This window comes from Delphinus delphis, chromosome 16, assembly GCF_949987515.2.
Source record: "Delphinus delphis chromosome 16, mDelDel1.2, whole genome shotgun sequence".
Lineage (NCBI taxonomy): Eukaryota > Metazoa > Chordata > Mammalia > Artiodactyla > Delphinidae > Delphinus > Delphinus delphis.
Window position 1 is genome coordinate 30,823,744 of NC_082698.1, and position 13,908 is coordinate 30,837,651.

At 46.1% G+C, this 13,908-nt stretch overlaps 1 protein-coding gene across 3 annotated transcripts in view; it reads left to right on the forward strand.

Moving 5' to 3' along the window:
• The first annotated feature begins 3,253 nt into the window (after positions 1 to 3,253).
• Positions 3,254 to 13,908, forward strand: part of PIK3AP1 (phosphoinositide-3-kinase adaptor protein 1) — a 115,018-nt gene continuing 104,363 nt past the window's right edge. The window contains exons 1-2 of one of the 3 annotated variants that reach the window (XM_060034385.1): positions 3,254 to 3,318; positions 10,814 to 11,230. In XM_060034385.1, the coding sequence (XP_059890368.1) occupies positions 10,816 to 11,230 (415 nt within the window). In that variant the 5' untranslated portion in view covers positions 3,254 to 3,318; positions 10,814 to 10,815. Of the gene's footprint in view, positions 3,319 to 3,530; positions 3,661 to 7,241; positions 7,273 to 10,813; positions 11,231 to 13,908 lie in introns of those variants that run through there. The other 2 variants (XM_060034384.1, XM_060034383.1) reach the window with 2 other exon arrangements.

A 13,908-nucleotide genomic window follows, 5' to 3' on the forward strand; every position in this document is an offset into this window, starting at 1 on the left:
ATATTAGTAAATTGGCAACATATAAAAATGATGATACATCATGACCAAGTGGGGCTTATCTGAGGCATTCGAGGTTGATTTAACTGTCTAGGAGCTTATGGTAGATTTATGGGAAAGAACTACAAAATTGAAACATCAGATTAAGGAAAGAATTTTCTACAGTTGCTTTCTTTTACTAATAGGGGAAAAAAAATAAGATATAGCTAAAAACCACCAGACTAGGAATCAAGACTAGAATTCTAATCCTGGTTCTGCCTCCAACTCCATGTATGATATTAGAAAGGTCACTTTGCCTCTCTTGGCCTTAGTTTCCACATGGGTCCAATAATGACCTCTTAGGGTCTTTTCCAGCCTTAACATTCTAAGAGTGTATGAGACCAAGTCCTAAACTTTTTATCACAGCTGCCTAAACTTTCTGCTTCAGCACCTCAGAAGGAAGAAGTAGAAAACGTGCAAGATATGCTTTCATGCACAAGTGAAGGCACCATCTGTGTGAGATTTGAAGTGCCAAGGACTCAAGGGGGACCCCTCACTTGAGAGCACCCAAGTATCCTCAGTAAGTAGTTTTAATTTACTCTCCGAAGTCATCCGTTATGTCATTGTGCCATGGAAAGACCATGGACATTGGGTTTAGACTGAGTTGGGTTTGAATCATAGTTATACTAACTATTGAATGACCCTGAAAAAACTAACATCTTTGAATCTTAGTTTCTTTATCTCTGAAGTGGAGATAACACCTATGATTCAGAATTATTGTGAGGATTAAACTGAGATAGCATAAGAAAATTCATGAATTATAGTTGATGCTCAATAAATGTTAGCTTCAATTCCCATATCAGTAAAGAATTAGGTTTGGTTACATATAGCAGAATACACAAATAACCATGGCTCTAGCAAGACAGAGATGTGTTTATTTCTCTTTCATGTAAAAGAATTCGAATATGGGAACCCTGGATTTCATATGGAAGCTCCATGGTCAGTAGGGAACTAGATTCTGCCCATCTTTGTTCTCTACTGTCCTTACTGTGTGGCTTCCATTCACGAGGTCACCTCAAAATCTAAGAAGGCTGTTGAATCTCCAGCCATCCATTCACATTCCAAGAAGGCATTAAAAGAGAGAGAGAAAGGCAAAAGGGATATCTGGCAGCAGAATTAAGCACCGTAGAGAACGTTTTTTTGGATGCCCAGCTAATGACTTCCAGTTACATCTTGTCAACCTCCTCCTCATCTCAGCATCTTGTCGCAACAGAGGCTGGGGAGTGGAATCTTTTAGTGGGGCACATTGCTGCCTCCAGATAAAATTGTGATTTTGTTACTAAGGACAACAGATATTGGGTGTGCAACCAGCAATCTCTACAACACTCCTTTTTCCTGTTACTAAGGTCACTTTTGGTTTGGAGATCATGGAATTGGCACGGAATAGCTGGTGTGGCTTCTGAATCACAACGCACGACAAGAGGGTCAGCTCTTGTGTAGCACATGGATTTGAATTCAAAATCTAGCTTTGACACTTACTAAATAAGTGACCATGGATCACGCAAATTACCTTTTTGGAGACTTAGTTTCTTCCCCTGCTAAATGGGATCATAATAATATGCCTACCTCACAGGTTTCAGGTAAAGATTCATGAAAGCTGAATAAGTGACAGCACTCTGAGCAGAGTTGGCCACATAGCAGATGCCCAGCATTTCGTTTCTCTGAACCTGAAGTCCAGCCTGTAAATGGGCACTGCCATTGCTCAAAATGGCCCAAGGAGACAAGTGGCAGAAACTTTATGGGGAGTGGCCCTTTTGGTAGGTAGGGAAGGAAGCTTGCAAGAGGGCTAGGCTTCTAGGTTTTGTCTGCGAAGCTACTTGTAATTGCAGAAAACTATCAATATAAGTTCTATTAAAGAATAGTATAGGGCTGTGACAGTGCATTGATAGGGGGCTGGGGGTGGGTAGCAGGTATGGCTAACCTGATGTGGAGGCCAGAGAAATCCTGAACATGGAGAACAGGTATAAGGTAGAGCAGGTAGCAGGCTCATCTCCTATTTCAGAATTCCAGGTCTGTGGTAGGCAGAGTAATGCCCCCTCCAAAGATGTCCGCATCCTAACCCCCTAGATCCTGTGAATACGTTGTTACACAGCAAAGAAGAACTAAGGTTGTAGGTGATATTGAGATTGCTAGTCAGCTGAACTTAAAGAGGCTTTCCTGGATCATCTGTGTGGGACCAATGTAATCACTAGAGCCTTTAAAAGTGGAAGGCAGAGGAGACAGTCAGAGAGAGATCTGATGAGGGAAGCAGGGTCAGAAAGATGTTATGTTGCTGGCTTTGAACATGGAGGTGGGGCATGAATCAAGAAATGTGTGTAATTTTCTCTAGAAGCTGAAAAAGGCAAGGAAATGGATCCTCTTCTAGAGCCTCCAGAAAGGAACCAAACCATGACGACACCTTGATTTTAGCCCAGTGTGACTCATGTTGACTTCTGAAATACAGAACAGTGAGAGAAATTTGTGTTATTTTAGGCCACTAAGTTTTGTAGTAATTTTTGTTATGGCAACAGTAGAAAACTAGTTGTCGGCCTGAACCCTGATATTTCCATTTTAAAATATATTTCATTCCTTTCCACCTGCCCTGGAACCCTATCTTTCCGTCATCTCTGCTCTCTGGACCCATCCCCTGGACCTGCATCGTGGAGGATTCCAAGGTCACAGAGCTATTCAGATCCATTAGAGGAGCAGCAAAGGGAGAAGGACAAGAAGCCGGCAGGTGAGTGCGAGGGTTAAGGGAGACCTCTAGCTATGGACTCAGACAGGCGTGGTATGGAACCTCGGGGAGGTTCCACTTCTCTGTGGAAGTCTGAGCAAGGGATTTGGTTTGTTTCTTCAGCGCTAACTTGAAGACAGTGATAGGTGCTACCTCAAAGGCATAAAAAGCAATGATAACTATACCATGCATTTATCATAAGAGATTATCATTAACGTTCATGTGCCACCAGGAGACCAGGTCCAGGGAATTCAGGCAGGTCACTGGAGGGTAATCAAGGGCAACGCCAAGCACCCAGGGCCAGGTGCCAGGGAAGGTGCCTCTTCCCCTTCCTGCCCCCTCCCTTTCCTGCCGGGGCAGCGGCTCAGGGAGAAAGCCCCAGGAGATGGGGAGATGGCTTGGCCAGCTGTGCTCAGCCCCCGCCCCAGGTCACAGAGGCCCGCCAGCTAACCCTTCTCCCTCCTTCCTCTCTCAACGCTCCCTCTACCTCAGGCTGCCCTTTGGTGGCCCATCCGGCTGTTTTCACGAGGAGTGGACACACGAAGACCCCTGCTTCCTACCTACTCTGAGTGAGCGATGGGGGGAGTGGGGGCCGCGCGGGGAGCTGGCCGACGGCCGGACGGTGGCGGGGCGCGGGGGGGGGGCGGTGTTCTCACTTCCCCTCCCCAACGGCCTGGGGTGCAGGTGCCGCGGGCTGAGCCCCGCCGGCGGGGCGGGCCCTGTGGACACGCCCTCGCGGCAAGTCCTCGCTGCCCGGCGGGAGGAAGCGCCAGAGCGGCGGCTGGTGCTGCGCGGAGCCGGGCGCCCCTCACGTTCCGCGCCAGGGACGCCGCCGGGCCCGCTCCGGCCCCGGGCCCCGCGCGTAGCGAGCCGGGCACGGAGGACTGCGGCCGGCGGCATGGCAGCCTCAGGTGCGTAGGCCGGGCTCTCCTCAGCCTCTCCTCAGCCTCCCCTCCGCGCGCCCTCTCACCCGCCGCCTCTTGCCGTACGCTGTACCCTTTCGAATCCGGCTGCTTCCTCGGCGTAGCATCAGAGTTCTTTCTGTTCTTTTCTCTGTTCCTTGTCGCAAACTTCCCACCCCAACTTTCTCACGTTTCCCTTCCCAGCCTGTTGCGCGATTTTCTTCAGCCCCTGCCCGACCTTCCCCTGTCCCCCGTCTTCTAAGTCTTCTTTTCTCCCTCCAGCACTGGCCCGAGCTTCTGAGTGTCGATCTCCCTGTTGTACTAACTCTGTGAGCCGAGAGTCAAGTTTAAAGTAGGTGGAGAGCCGACTTACCTCTCGGCCGGTGAAATGCTTCTCTTCGGGTCCCATCGGGCCAATAGGGGGAGCTCAGACAGTCCGAGGTTGGAGATGGGCCCTTGGGCCACCTTCCTATGCCCGCTTCCTCTACCCTCCTGGGCTTTGTTTTTGTCTAGAATTTCCATAGGACTCTAGGAACACCATTCCTTTAGCTTTACTTTTCTTATGTCCTTTGCAGAACTTTGGGAACTGGGGAGAGGTGGAGGTGACTGGGTAACCGACCCATCGAAAGGTGCCAGGAGTCTCTTCCCATTAGCCCTGGGTTCCCTTCTGGTTCATGGGCGTGTACACTTGGCAAGTCACTCACTCACTGAGATACAGGACAAACACGGCAATGATGATGAGAATAGAGACAATTAATGAGCACTAACTATACAATTTAATAGACAATGTACACCTAAATATATCCTCAGTGGTGATCAGGACACCCTAATCTGTGCTCTCAAGGAGTTTATAGTCTGTGAAGGCAAGCAATAAGTAAACAGGGAATTACTAGATGAGAAGATTAGAGTTACCATGTTTGCAAATGGGTTTACTTGTATTTCCCCATCCCATCTTATGATGTTATAGTAGAGATAACATGTGGAAACAGGATGTAAAAGCTTCTTGAAAAATAAAATATAGTTGGCTAGGAGAAGGTGCTGTTCTTGGAGAAATTGTGGGCAGATGCTAGAATGAAGAGCCAGCTCTCCCCGGATCCCCTGAGCCTTCTAATGGTGCTTTGGAAGGAAAGGCCAGTGGAGACAGTTGTTAGATTTGGTGACGCAGGCTCATTATTTACGGGAAGTGGGAAGGTAGCTAACCTTAGCCTCCTGGCTCTCTAGCTGGGCTCTGGAGGTTAGAAGAACCTGTACTGTGAATAAGGTAATAGTAGGTTCATAGTCCACACATTCCATTCGGAAGCCAATGCAGAGTTATCTAGAGGGAATCAATTCATTCAACAAATGCAGGGCTTCCCTGGTGGCGCAGTGGTTAAGAATCTGCCTGCCAGTGCAGGGGACACGGGTTTGAGCCCTGGTTCGGGAAGATCCCACATGCCACGGAGCAACTAAGCCCGAGCACCACAACTACTGAGCCTGCGCTCTAGAGCCCGCGAGCCACAACTACTGAGCCTGCGTGCCACAAGTACTGAAGCCCGCGTGCCTAGAGCCCGTGCTCCGCAACAAGAGAAGCCACAGCAATGAGAAGCCCACACACCGCAACTGAGAGTAGCCCCCACTCGCCGCAACTAGAGAAAGCCCGCACCCGGCAACGAAGACCCGATGGAGCCAAAAATAAATAAATTAAAAAGCAGAAACAAACCAAATACAGTCACAGTTCTAGGTGTCAGGTGTATATTTAGTAAGTAAAACAGACATAAGCCATGACCCCATGGAGCTTATGCAGCAGTGGGGGAAGGCAGGCAATACAGTTAATAAGGAAAGTACATGATATGATAAGTGCAGTGGAAAAACAGTAGAGGGGTAAAGTGGGTTGGGGTTATACTTTTAAAGGAGGCAGCCAGATTAGGCCTCACAGAGAAAGGGGCATTGAGCAAAGACCTGAAGGAGGGCGGGGGAGGAATCATGTCGGGGAAGAGTGCTCTAGTCAGGGGAACAATAAATGGGTGCACGTGATGTATTTATGGAACGGGGAGCAGGCCACAGTGGCCACAGTAGGTGGGTGATTGGGGAGAAGTAGGAGATAACATCAGTGAAGCTCCCACCTCCTCCCCTTCCTAGGAACAGGCCCTGGGCTGTTAAGTCCAGGAAACAGCATACTTTGGGCAGAGGAGGCAGAGAAAACCACCCTGGTCCAGAAAACCACCCTGTCCTATGTGCATCGCCCCCCCAGTGGGCGTGGCCAAAGGGGCTAGAAGGGTGTGCTCCTATTCAGAAGGGAACTCACGCCTGGGCCAAACCTGGGGCTCTTTATGGGCTCTGTAGTGGCTTTGCAGATGTCTGTAATGGGTTAGAGCTGTCAAACCTGCTTGACATAAACGTCCTCTGTGGTGAGTCGCCACTCCAGGGGCTGCAAGTGGGAGTTGGGCCTCTGGAGTCCCCGGGACTCCCTGAGGTCTGGAAGTACCAGGACCCACGGTGGCAGGTCACAGTGGTGACAGTGGTGAGAGCGTCTCTTGCCAAAATGCTGTAGGCTCTGGAGTCATCCAGGCCACTCTTCTTTGTGGTTTTCCTCTTCTCTTCCTTTGCCTCTTTTTTCCCTCCCCTCCCCTCCCCCTCCCCTCCCCCTCCCCTCCCCCTCCCCTCCCCCTCCCCTCCCCCTCCCCCTCCCCTCCCCCTCCCCTCCCCCTCCCCCTCCCCTCCCCCTCCCCCTCCCCTCCCCCCTCCCCCCTCCCCTCCCCCCTCCCCCCTCCCCCCTCCCCTCCCCTCCCCCTCCCCCTTCCCCTCTCCCTCCTTCCCCTCCTTCATCTTTTTTTTTTTTTTTTTTTTTTTTTGCGGTACGCGGGCCTCTCACTGCTGTGGCCTCTCCCGTTGCAGAGCACAGGCTCCGGACGCACAGATGCAGCGGCCATGGCCCATGGGCCCAGCCGCTCCACGGCATGTGGGATCTTCCCGGACCGGGGCACGAACCCGTATCCCCTGCATCGGCAGGCGGACTCTCAACCACTGTGCCACCAGGGAAGCCCTCATCTTCTTTTAAATAGTTTTATTGAGATGTATTTCGCATACCATACAATTCATCCATTAAAGTATACAATTCAATGGTTTTTAGTATCCTCACAGATACGTGCAACCATCATCACAGTCAATTTTAGAACATTTTCATCACCTCAAAAAGAAACTCCGTGTGCTTTAGCCATCACCCCCTTGTTCCCTCCTTCTCCCTAGCCCTAAGTTCTACTTTCTGTCTCTGTAGATCTCCCTACTCTGGACTTTCATATAAATGGGATCATATAGTATGTGACTAACTTCTTTTGTAGCATAATGTTTTCAGGGTTCAAGTTCCCTTCCACTGAAGGGTAAGCATTAGTCTTTTGTTTTTTGAAAGGCGTATTTGCTTGTGGAAATCAAGGAGAATCTTGGCTCCCTGTCTTTGAAAGAACTTGGGAAGCAAGGTAAAATGAAATGGAATCAGCCTATCCTGGAATAGTCTCTAGGTTCCTGATGACGTCTCTTGTATTTACTCTTGAGAGAGAAGAGAGAGAAGCCATAAGTGATTTTCCCAAGTGGCCAAGCCTGGTTGAGTGAAAACCAGAATCCTTTCCTCCATGTGTCAGCCTCCAGGTATTTGAAGAAAGCTCTCATACCTTTTTCTGCCCGCTTTCTCCAAAGCTTCTCTTATCTCCAGATCCTTCTACCATTCCTGGATTTATTAGGATGAAAGGGCTTGAAGGGACCTTTAATTTTTTGTCATCTTAACTTCCATGTGATCTTTGAGGTTCCTCAATACTCCTGCCAAGTCTCTAAACTTGAAACCTTCAGAGTCTGGAAGCTCCTCACATTAATTGTTTCCAGATCTCTCCCTATCCAAGTCACCTTCCCTATCTCACACCCCTCCTCAGTACGGTGCCCAGATTCAAACACGGGCTCCAGGATGGATGAACGGAGTGCCAGACTAAAAAGTGGTCTGGGCTGGGTAGATTGAGAAGCTCCCAAGCTCTTCTTCTCGGTTCTCTTCTCAGGTGGATTTTGAATCTTTTAAAGGAACTTCTCTTTTGGTCACTGTGTTTCTTACCACCACCATCACTCCCTGTTGCCACTAGCCAGCTCCTGCTTCTACTGTTATCCATTCCTTTCTCCTTCTATAGCCAAACCTGGTCTTTAAGCTCGACAAGGACAGAGACCCTTATTTCTGTCTAGGAGTTATGGACTCCCTGTTGATTCATGTACTTCATTTCTCTAAATAAACAAACAAACAACAGTGGGAAGAATGATTTGGCACACGTGAAGAAGTGACTTATGGTTAAAGGAAGGGAATTCTCCTTGAAGAAAGGGGTGTCCCCACATATGAGAGAGAGTCCCCGACAAAGCATTTAGTCCTGTGTTGTTACCCAGAAGGTTGTGGAGGGACTTTAACTGACACTTTGGACTTTTCTACAACTTCCCCAGCTTTCAGTTTCAGAAGCAGAGCAAAGTTCAGGAAGGTGATAGATTTTGTTGTCCTCATTTACATTGAGGAAAAATTTGTTTAGATATAGTATATTGGTCTGAAGTCACACCTTGAGTTGGTGACCAAGTAGGTTGTGATATTAACTAGTCTGAGGTACTAACCACTTCCTTCTCAAGTACTGGCATACCTCGTTTTATTGCACTTGGCTTTATTGCGCTTTGCAGATACCACATTTTTTACAAATTGAAGGCTTGTGGCAACCCTTCATCGAGGAAGTCTATTGGTGCCATTTTTCCAACAGCATTTCCTCACTTCCTGTCTCTGTGTCACATTTTGGTAATTCTTGCAATATTTCAGACTTTTCCATTATTATTATATTTGTTATGGTGATTTGTGATCAGTGACTTTTGACTATTGCAGAAGGGTTATGACTTGCTGAAGGCTCAGATGGTGGTTAGCATTTTTTAGCAATAAAGTGTTTTTTAATTAAGGTATGTACAATTTTTTTTTAAGACATAGTGCTCTCACACAGTTAATAGACTACAGTATAGTGTAAACATAACTTTTATATGCACCCAGAAACCTGAAAATTTGGGTGACTTGCTTTTTAGTGATATTCACTTTGCTGGGGTTGTCTGGAACCGAACCTGCAATATCTCTGAGGTATGCCTGTACTTTTGCTCAAAGGGGGGTTGAATTTAACACTGGAACCTCAGGAATTAGACATTTTAAATAGGTTTTTCCATTTCGAAGAGGTTAAACCCTTAAGCGCGTTTGATTTAAATTGTATTTTTAAACTTTTATTTTAGAAGTTTTAGATTTAAAGAAAAATTGGGGAGGTAATACAGAGAATTCTCATATATTGCACACCCGGTTTCCCCTATTATTAACCTTTAAATTTTCCTTGATGACTAGAGGTCTTTAATGAGCAGCAGGTATTGCAATGTGCTGTTAACAGAAGCCTACTGGAAGCCTATCGCGTCTTATATTAGTACTGAATTAGGGACTCCAAAAAGAGAGAAACTCCACAGTTTGTTTTATTTACTGTTTTAAAAGATTTGGTACTGTCATCCTGGGGGATATCAGAACTGTGTTGAGTTTACATTTTATATGTCATTGTTTTAACTTTGAATATGGTGATGGATGGGGGCAGGAAAGGGGGTTCCTTTCATGATGTTTTCAGAACTGAGAAGCTCAGGTCTTGCCCCACTCCTGCCTCTGACCTTTTGGCCAGGAACCATTCAGCTAAATGTGGCCCACGGATGGCATGTAATTGTGATAATCCACAACTTAGATGACTCGTTTGACAAAATTCCAAGCTTCCTTCTCTAAGTGGGAGGAAGGATCCCTATTGCGTTGTAGATGTATGGCTACTTCTCTGCGCTCACCCCTTCCAAATCCCTTAGAATAATTCATTGAATTAGTGGGAGATGAGGACCCACAACAGTGGTAACCGTTATAAGAGCCAAGCATCTTTGAACTTTGATAATGGGAAGATAAGAGTTATTGCTCATAAGATTCTTGACAGGATTCCTGATGGGAGGCAGCAGGTAGATTGGCAAGAGGACTGGATAAGGAACCAGGGGACAACCTGAGTTTCAGTCCTGGCTCTGCACTAATTTGCTGAGTGTGAATTTAAGCAAATTCCTTTATCTTCCCAGATGAAGTATTTCTTTTATCTGTAAATGAGGAGTTTGGGCCAAGTGATCCCCAAAAGACCTTTTTAATTCAGCACTTCTCTGAGGCTTTGGACTCTGTTTCTGGCACTTGTGCTTTATTAGAGGAAGAAGAAAGCCTATGTGACAGACCATATATGGCGAGAAGCACCTTATAAATGGTATTGTGTAGGTCAACATGTTAATTCAACCATGATTACTTTTACATTAATGCATTGTTTATATTAATGTGAGGATAATGACAGCAGCTACCAATCATTGAGGGTTTACTACACGTCAAGCACTATGCTTAGTACTTTACATGAAATATCTAATTTAATTTTCACAAAACACTGATAAATATTGCCTTTATGTTTCCATTTACAGATGAATAAATGAGGTTTAGAAAATTTAAGCAACTTGCCCAAGGTTGCACAGCTAATACTTAAAGAGAGCCAAGATGCTAAGTCTGGCTGCCTGATTCCAGACCTGTGCTTGTAACCACTGTATTTGGGAAAGAGCTAGGTTCTGGGATCAAACTGCCTGAGTTCAAATTCTGACTCTGCCACTGGGGCTCTTGGATAAATTACTTAACCTGCCATACCTCAATTTTCTCATCTTCAAACTCAGGCTAATAGTAGTACCTACCTTAGAAAGTTGCTGTGATGATAAAATGAGTTTGGGAGGCAATAAGTTTGGACGAGTGTCTGGAACATAGTAAGCTCTATATAAGTGTTGCAGTTGCTATCATGATCTTCATCATCATCATAATCATCATCATCCTATACTGCATCAGCTGTGGGGAGAAGAGCATGCCAGCAGAAGCAATAGCTTATGCAAAGATCTGAAATGGCATGGTATGTTTGGGCAAAAGCAGGGAGTCTGGAATGGTTGGAACACAGACTGGAAGTGAGAAAGAAGTTAGACAGGTAGGCTGGAGGCAGACAGTGAAAGATTGCAGGTGCCAGGCTCCTCATCTGGATGGTATATCTTGCAGGTCATGGGAAGCCCTAGTAGGAGCAGGCGTGTTAACATGCTTCTGTGCCTCCTTCTTGCTTAGGGATGCTTGTAGGATGCGACATCCTCATCATTTATAGCTCGGATGCCGAGGAATGGTGCCAGTACCTCCAGGACCTTTTCCTGTCCAGTCGGCATGTCCATAGCCAGAAGATGCTGACTTACAGGCTGGGCCCCAAGACCTCCTTCTCAGCCGAAGACCTGAGCTTCTTTCTCCGCACACGCTGCATCGTGGTGCTGCTGTCTGCGGAGCTCGTGCAGTGCTTCTGCCAGCCGGCCCTGCTGCCCCTGCTGCAGAGAGCCTTCCATCCTCCACACCGCGTGGTGCGCCTGCTCTGCGGGGTGCAGGACAGCGAGGAGTTTCTGGACTTCTTTCCAGACTGGGCACACTGGCAGGAGCTCACCTGTGATGATGAGCCTGAGACTTACGTGGCAGCTGTGAGGAAGGCCATTTCTGAAGGTAAGGGTCTCTCCTGCAGTACAGAAATGCAAGCCCTGGAAAGAAAGACCCATCCAAGTCCTAGACATTTCAGGGGAGACATTGTCGTGTTAACACTAGTCATTCCTATTACAAGCTGAACCTGGACCTCACTATGCTAAGAGCCCCAGTCATACTTACTGGTTTAGAGCAGCCTATTTCTGGGATGGGATAAGGATAGAGTAGGTCTCCTTGACCGCAGGAAAGAAAGATGACACTTTCCCATGGGTTTTGTGCTAGGATAAGCTAGCCCTCCTTCTAGAATTTTCTACACCTTGGGAGACATTGGACACAGGTTCCAGCCTAGAGGGCAGTGGGGGTGGGAGGCTGAGACTTAGTTTGGTGAGGTGTGAGGAATACAACTGCCAACCTTCCTGCTTCCAAGCCATTTCCATTTTATCATCAGGTCACCTGAAGATTTTGGTTGAAAAGGTGTCGCTTTTGGATAACATGTTTATAGAGAAATACCTCCCTTCTCTATTTCCTGCCAGCCTAGTTTCTGTCTTTTGCCCTGTTCCTCCTTTTAAAGTGGGAAAATTCCGATCCTCTCTGGCGGGGCTAATGACTTCAGTGGCCCCAGGAAGTGTGACATATGCTCTGATTAGCAGTAACGGAAGACGTGCTCTGGGATGGATGCATGTCACGGCTTTTCTTCCTCTTCTTGTTTTCTATTTTTGCCTCACTGTGGGCTCTGAGCAGGCTATGTGTTTATCTTCTATTCTCTTGCCTTTGAGCTCTTATATACCTGATACCAGCAAAGAAGCCTGGAAAATTATGAGGCGATGTAACTATGCTCAGTTATCCCTGGTTTGACTTGGGTATTAATTTGGCTCATCTGCCCCTGTCTCATTTAATGAACTGAATCAAGAATTTACAAATTCTTAGCTCCCTAGATGCTTCTATCCCAGGAATGCCTGCTCTAAACCAATAAATATGACCAGGTCACCTAACATAGTAATATCCCAGGTCATTTTGTAATATAAATGACTAGTGTGAGCATAGAAGGTGTCTCATCTGAAATACCTGGGACCTGGATTAGTAATTTTTCCAGGGATTGCTTATCTTTACTTCGGAAGGACACGAGGATAGAAAAAGCACATGATTCATATTTGCATGATTGCCCTTCATTGCTTTGAGGGTTCTGCTGAAACTTACAGAGAAGCGAGATGCAACTAATTGTTTCTGAGGATGAGCTTCTGTCACTGCTTAGGATGAGCTTGTGATCTGGTGGGCAGGCTGCTGTGACCCACCTGCCAGTCATTCAGAGTACCATGGATGTATTGTCACTGTACTGGCATCTCATGCCGTGTGCGCTACCAGATTGTTCTTTAAAATACTACAGTGGTATTATTTTTAAAAATAGATGGTAAAAGGAATTCTTTGAATATTGTTTGGATGAGTCCAATGTTCAGATGCCTAGGTAAGTTGATCGCTTATAATACTTTACTCTTCACTAATGACTCTGGCTCAGTGTGCTATGAGACTTTAGCTTCAAGTGTTTCAGAAGGAATGAAGTGTTTCACAGTGGTGTTTCTGTTTTGAGAGCAAATAACCTCTCATCAGAAAGAGATTATTTTCATGGGAGATTAAAATAAGCTGCTTAGTGGAAAATCTCTGTAGTTCAGAATCAATGGATATGTAGGGACAAGTGGAAGTATAGGAAAAAGAGTGGGAGGAAGGATGGCTTATGCCTCCAATATCATTTTCTTATCTGGTATTAGACTTGTGAATTTGGGGATTAGAGGTCTCTGTGTGTGCCAGGATGGCTTGGGTTTGCTTTGGGAGTGTCCTGTTGGCCCAGTAATGTGGTGCTATTATCTCTGATTTTTGTGCTGAACAAGCTTTCTTAACAAACCCAAGACTCAAGTTCTGGCGTTGTAGCAAAAATGAGTAGCGACACTCTATTGCCTGGCTCTGCTGCTTACTAGTTGCCCAAGATTAGGCAATTTATGTAGCCTCTTTGAATTTCAGTTTCATTCTCTGTAAGAGATGGGATTAGACTTGATCTAAGACACTTTCCACGGCTGATAACCTAGAGTCCCCTAGGCCAGAGAGTCTCAGACATTTTTGAAGCACCACCTTCTTGCCCTATTTCATACCTGCTTTGACTCCCAGGAAGTTTAGGGCTAAAACAGTGTTTAAGGACAGTATTATCCCTACACTAGGCTTCTGATATGATTATGTCCTTGGTTACAGTCTCTACAACTTGTGATTATTCATTTTAATATCCCTCTTGTACACATGAGGTTTTCCTAAGACACTTCAAAATAAAAGCAAAAAATAAAAATTTCATACACCCCACTATACAAGCTGCTCCAGTCCTATGAGAAATAAATACATGAAACTTGTTTCTTTGACTTTCTGTGTTAAAAAAATTCCACTGGGAAATGTAATGGAAAATTGATAATGGGAATGAGCTAATGGTAGGGACAGTAATTGTGGGGTTACTGATTGTGGGGCTATTGAAAGCTATAGGGAGACAAATTTCAGGCATCTTTCTAACAATTAGATCGTGCAAAGATGGGATGGGTAGCCTTTGGAGGTGATGAGTTCCACATCACTGGGAGTGTGCAAGCAGAGCCTGCACATGTGGTGTAAAAGGAATTCAGCTTTGGAACCATGATTGGACCATGTGACCTTCCCAACCTTTTGATCGTAAA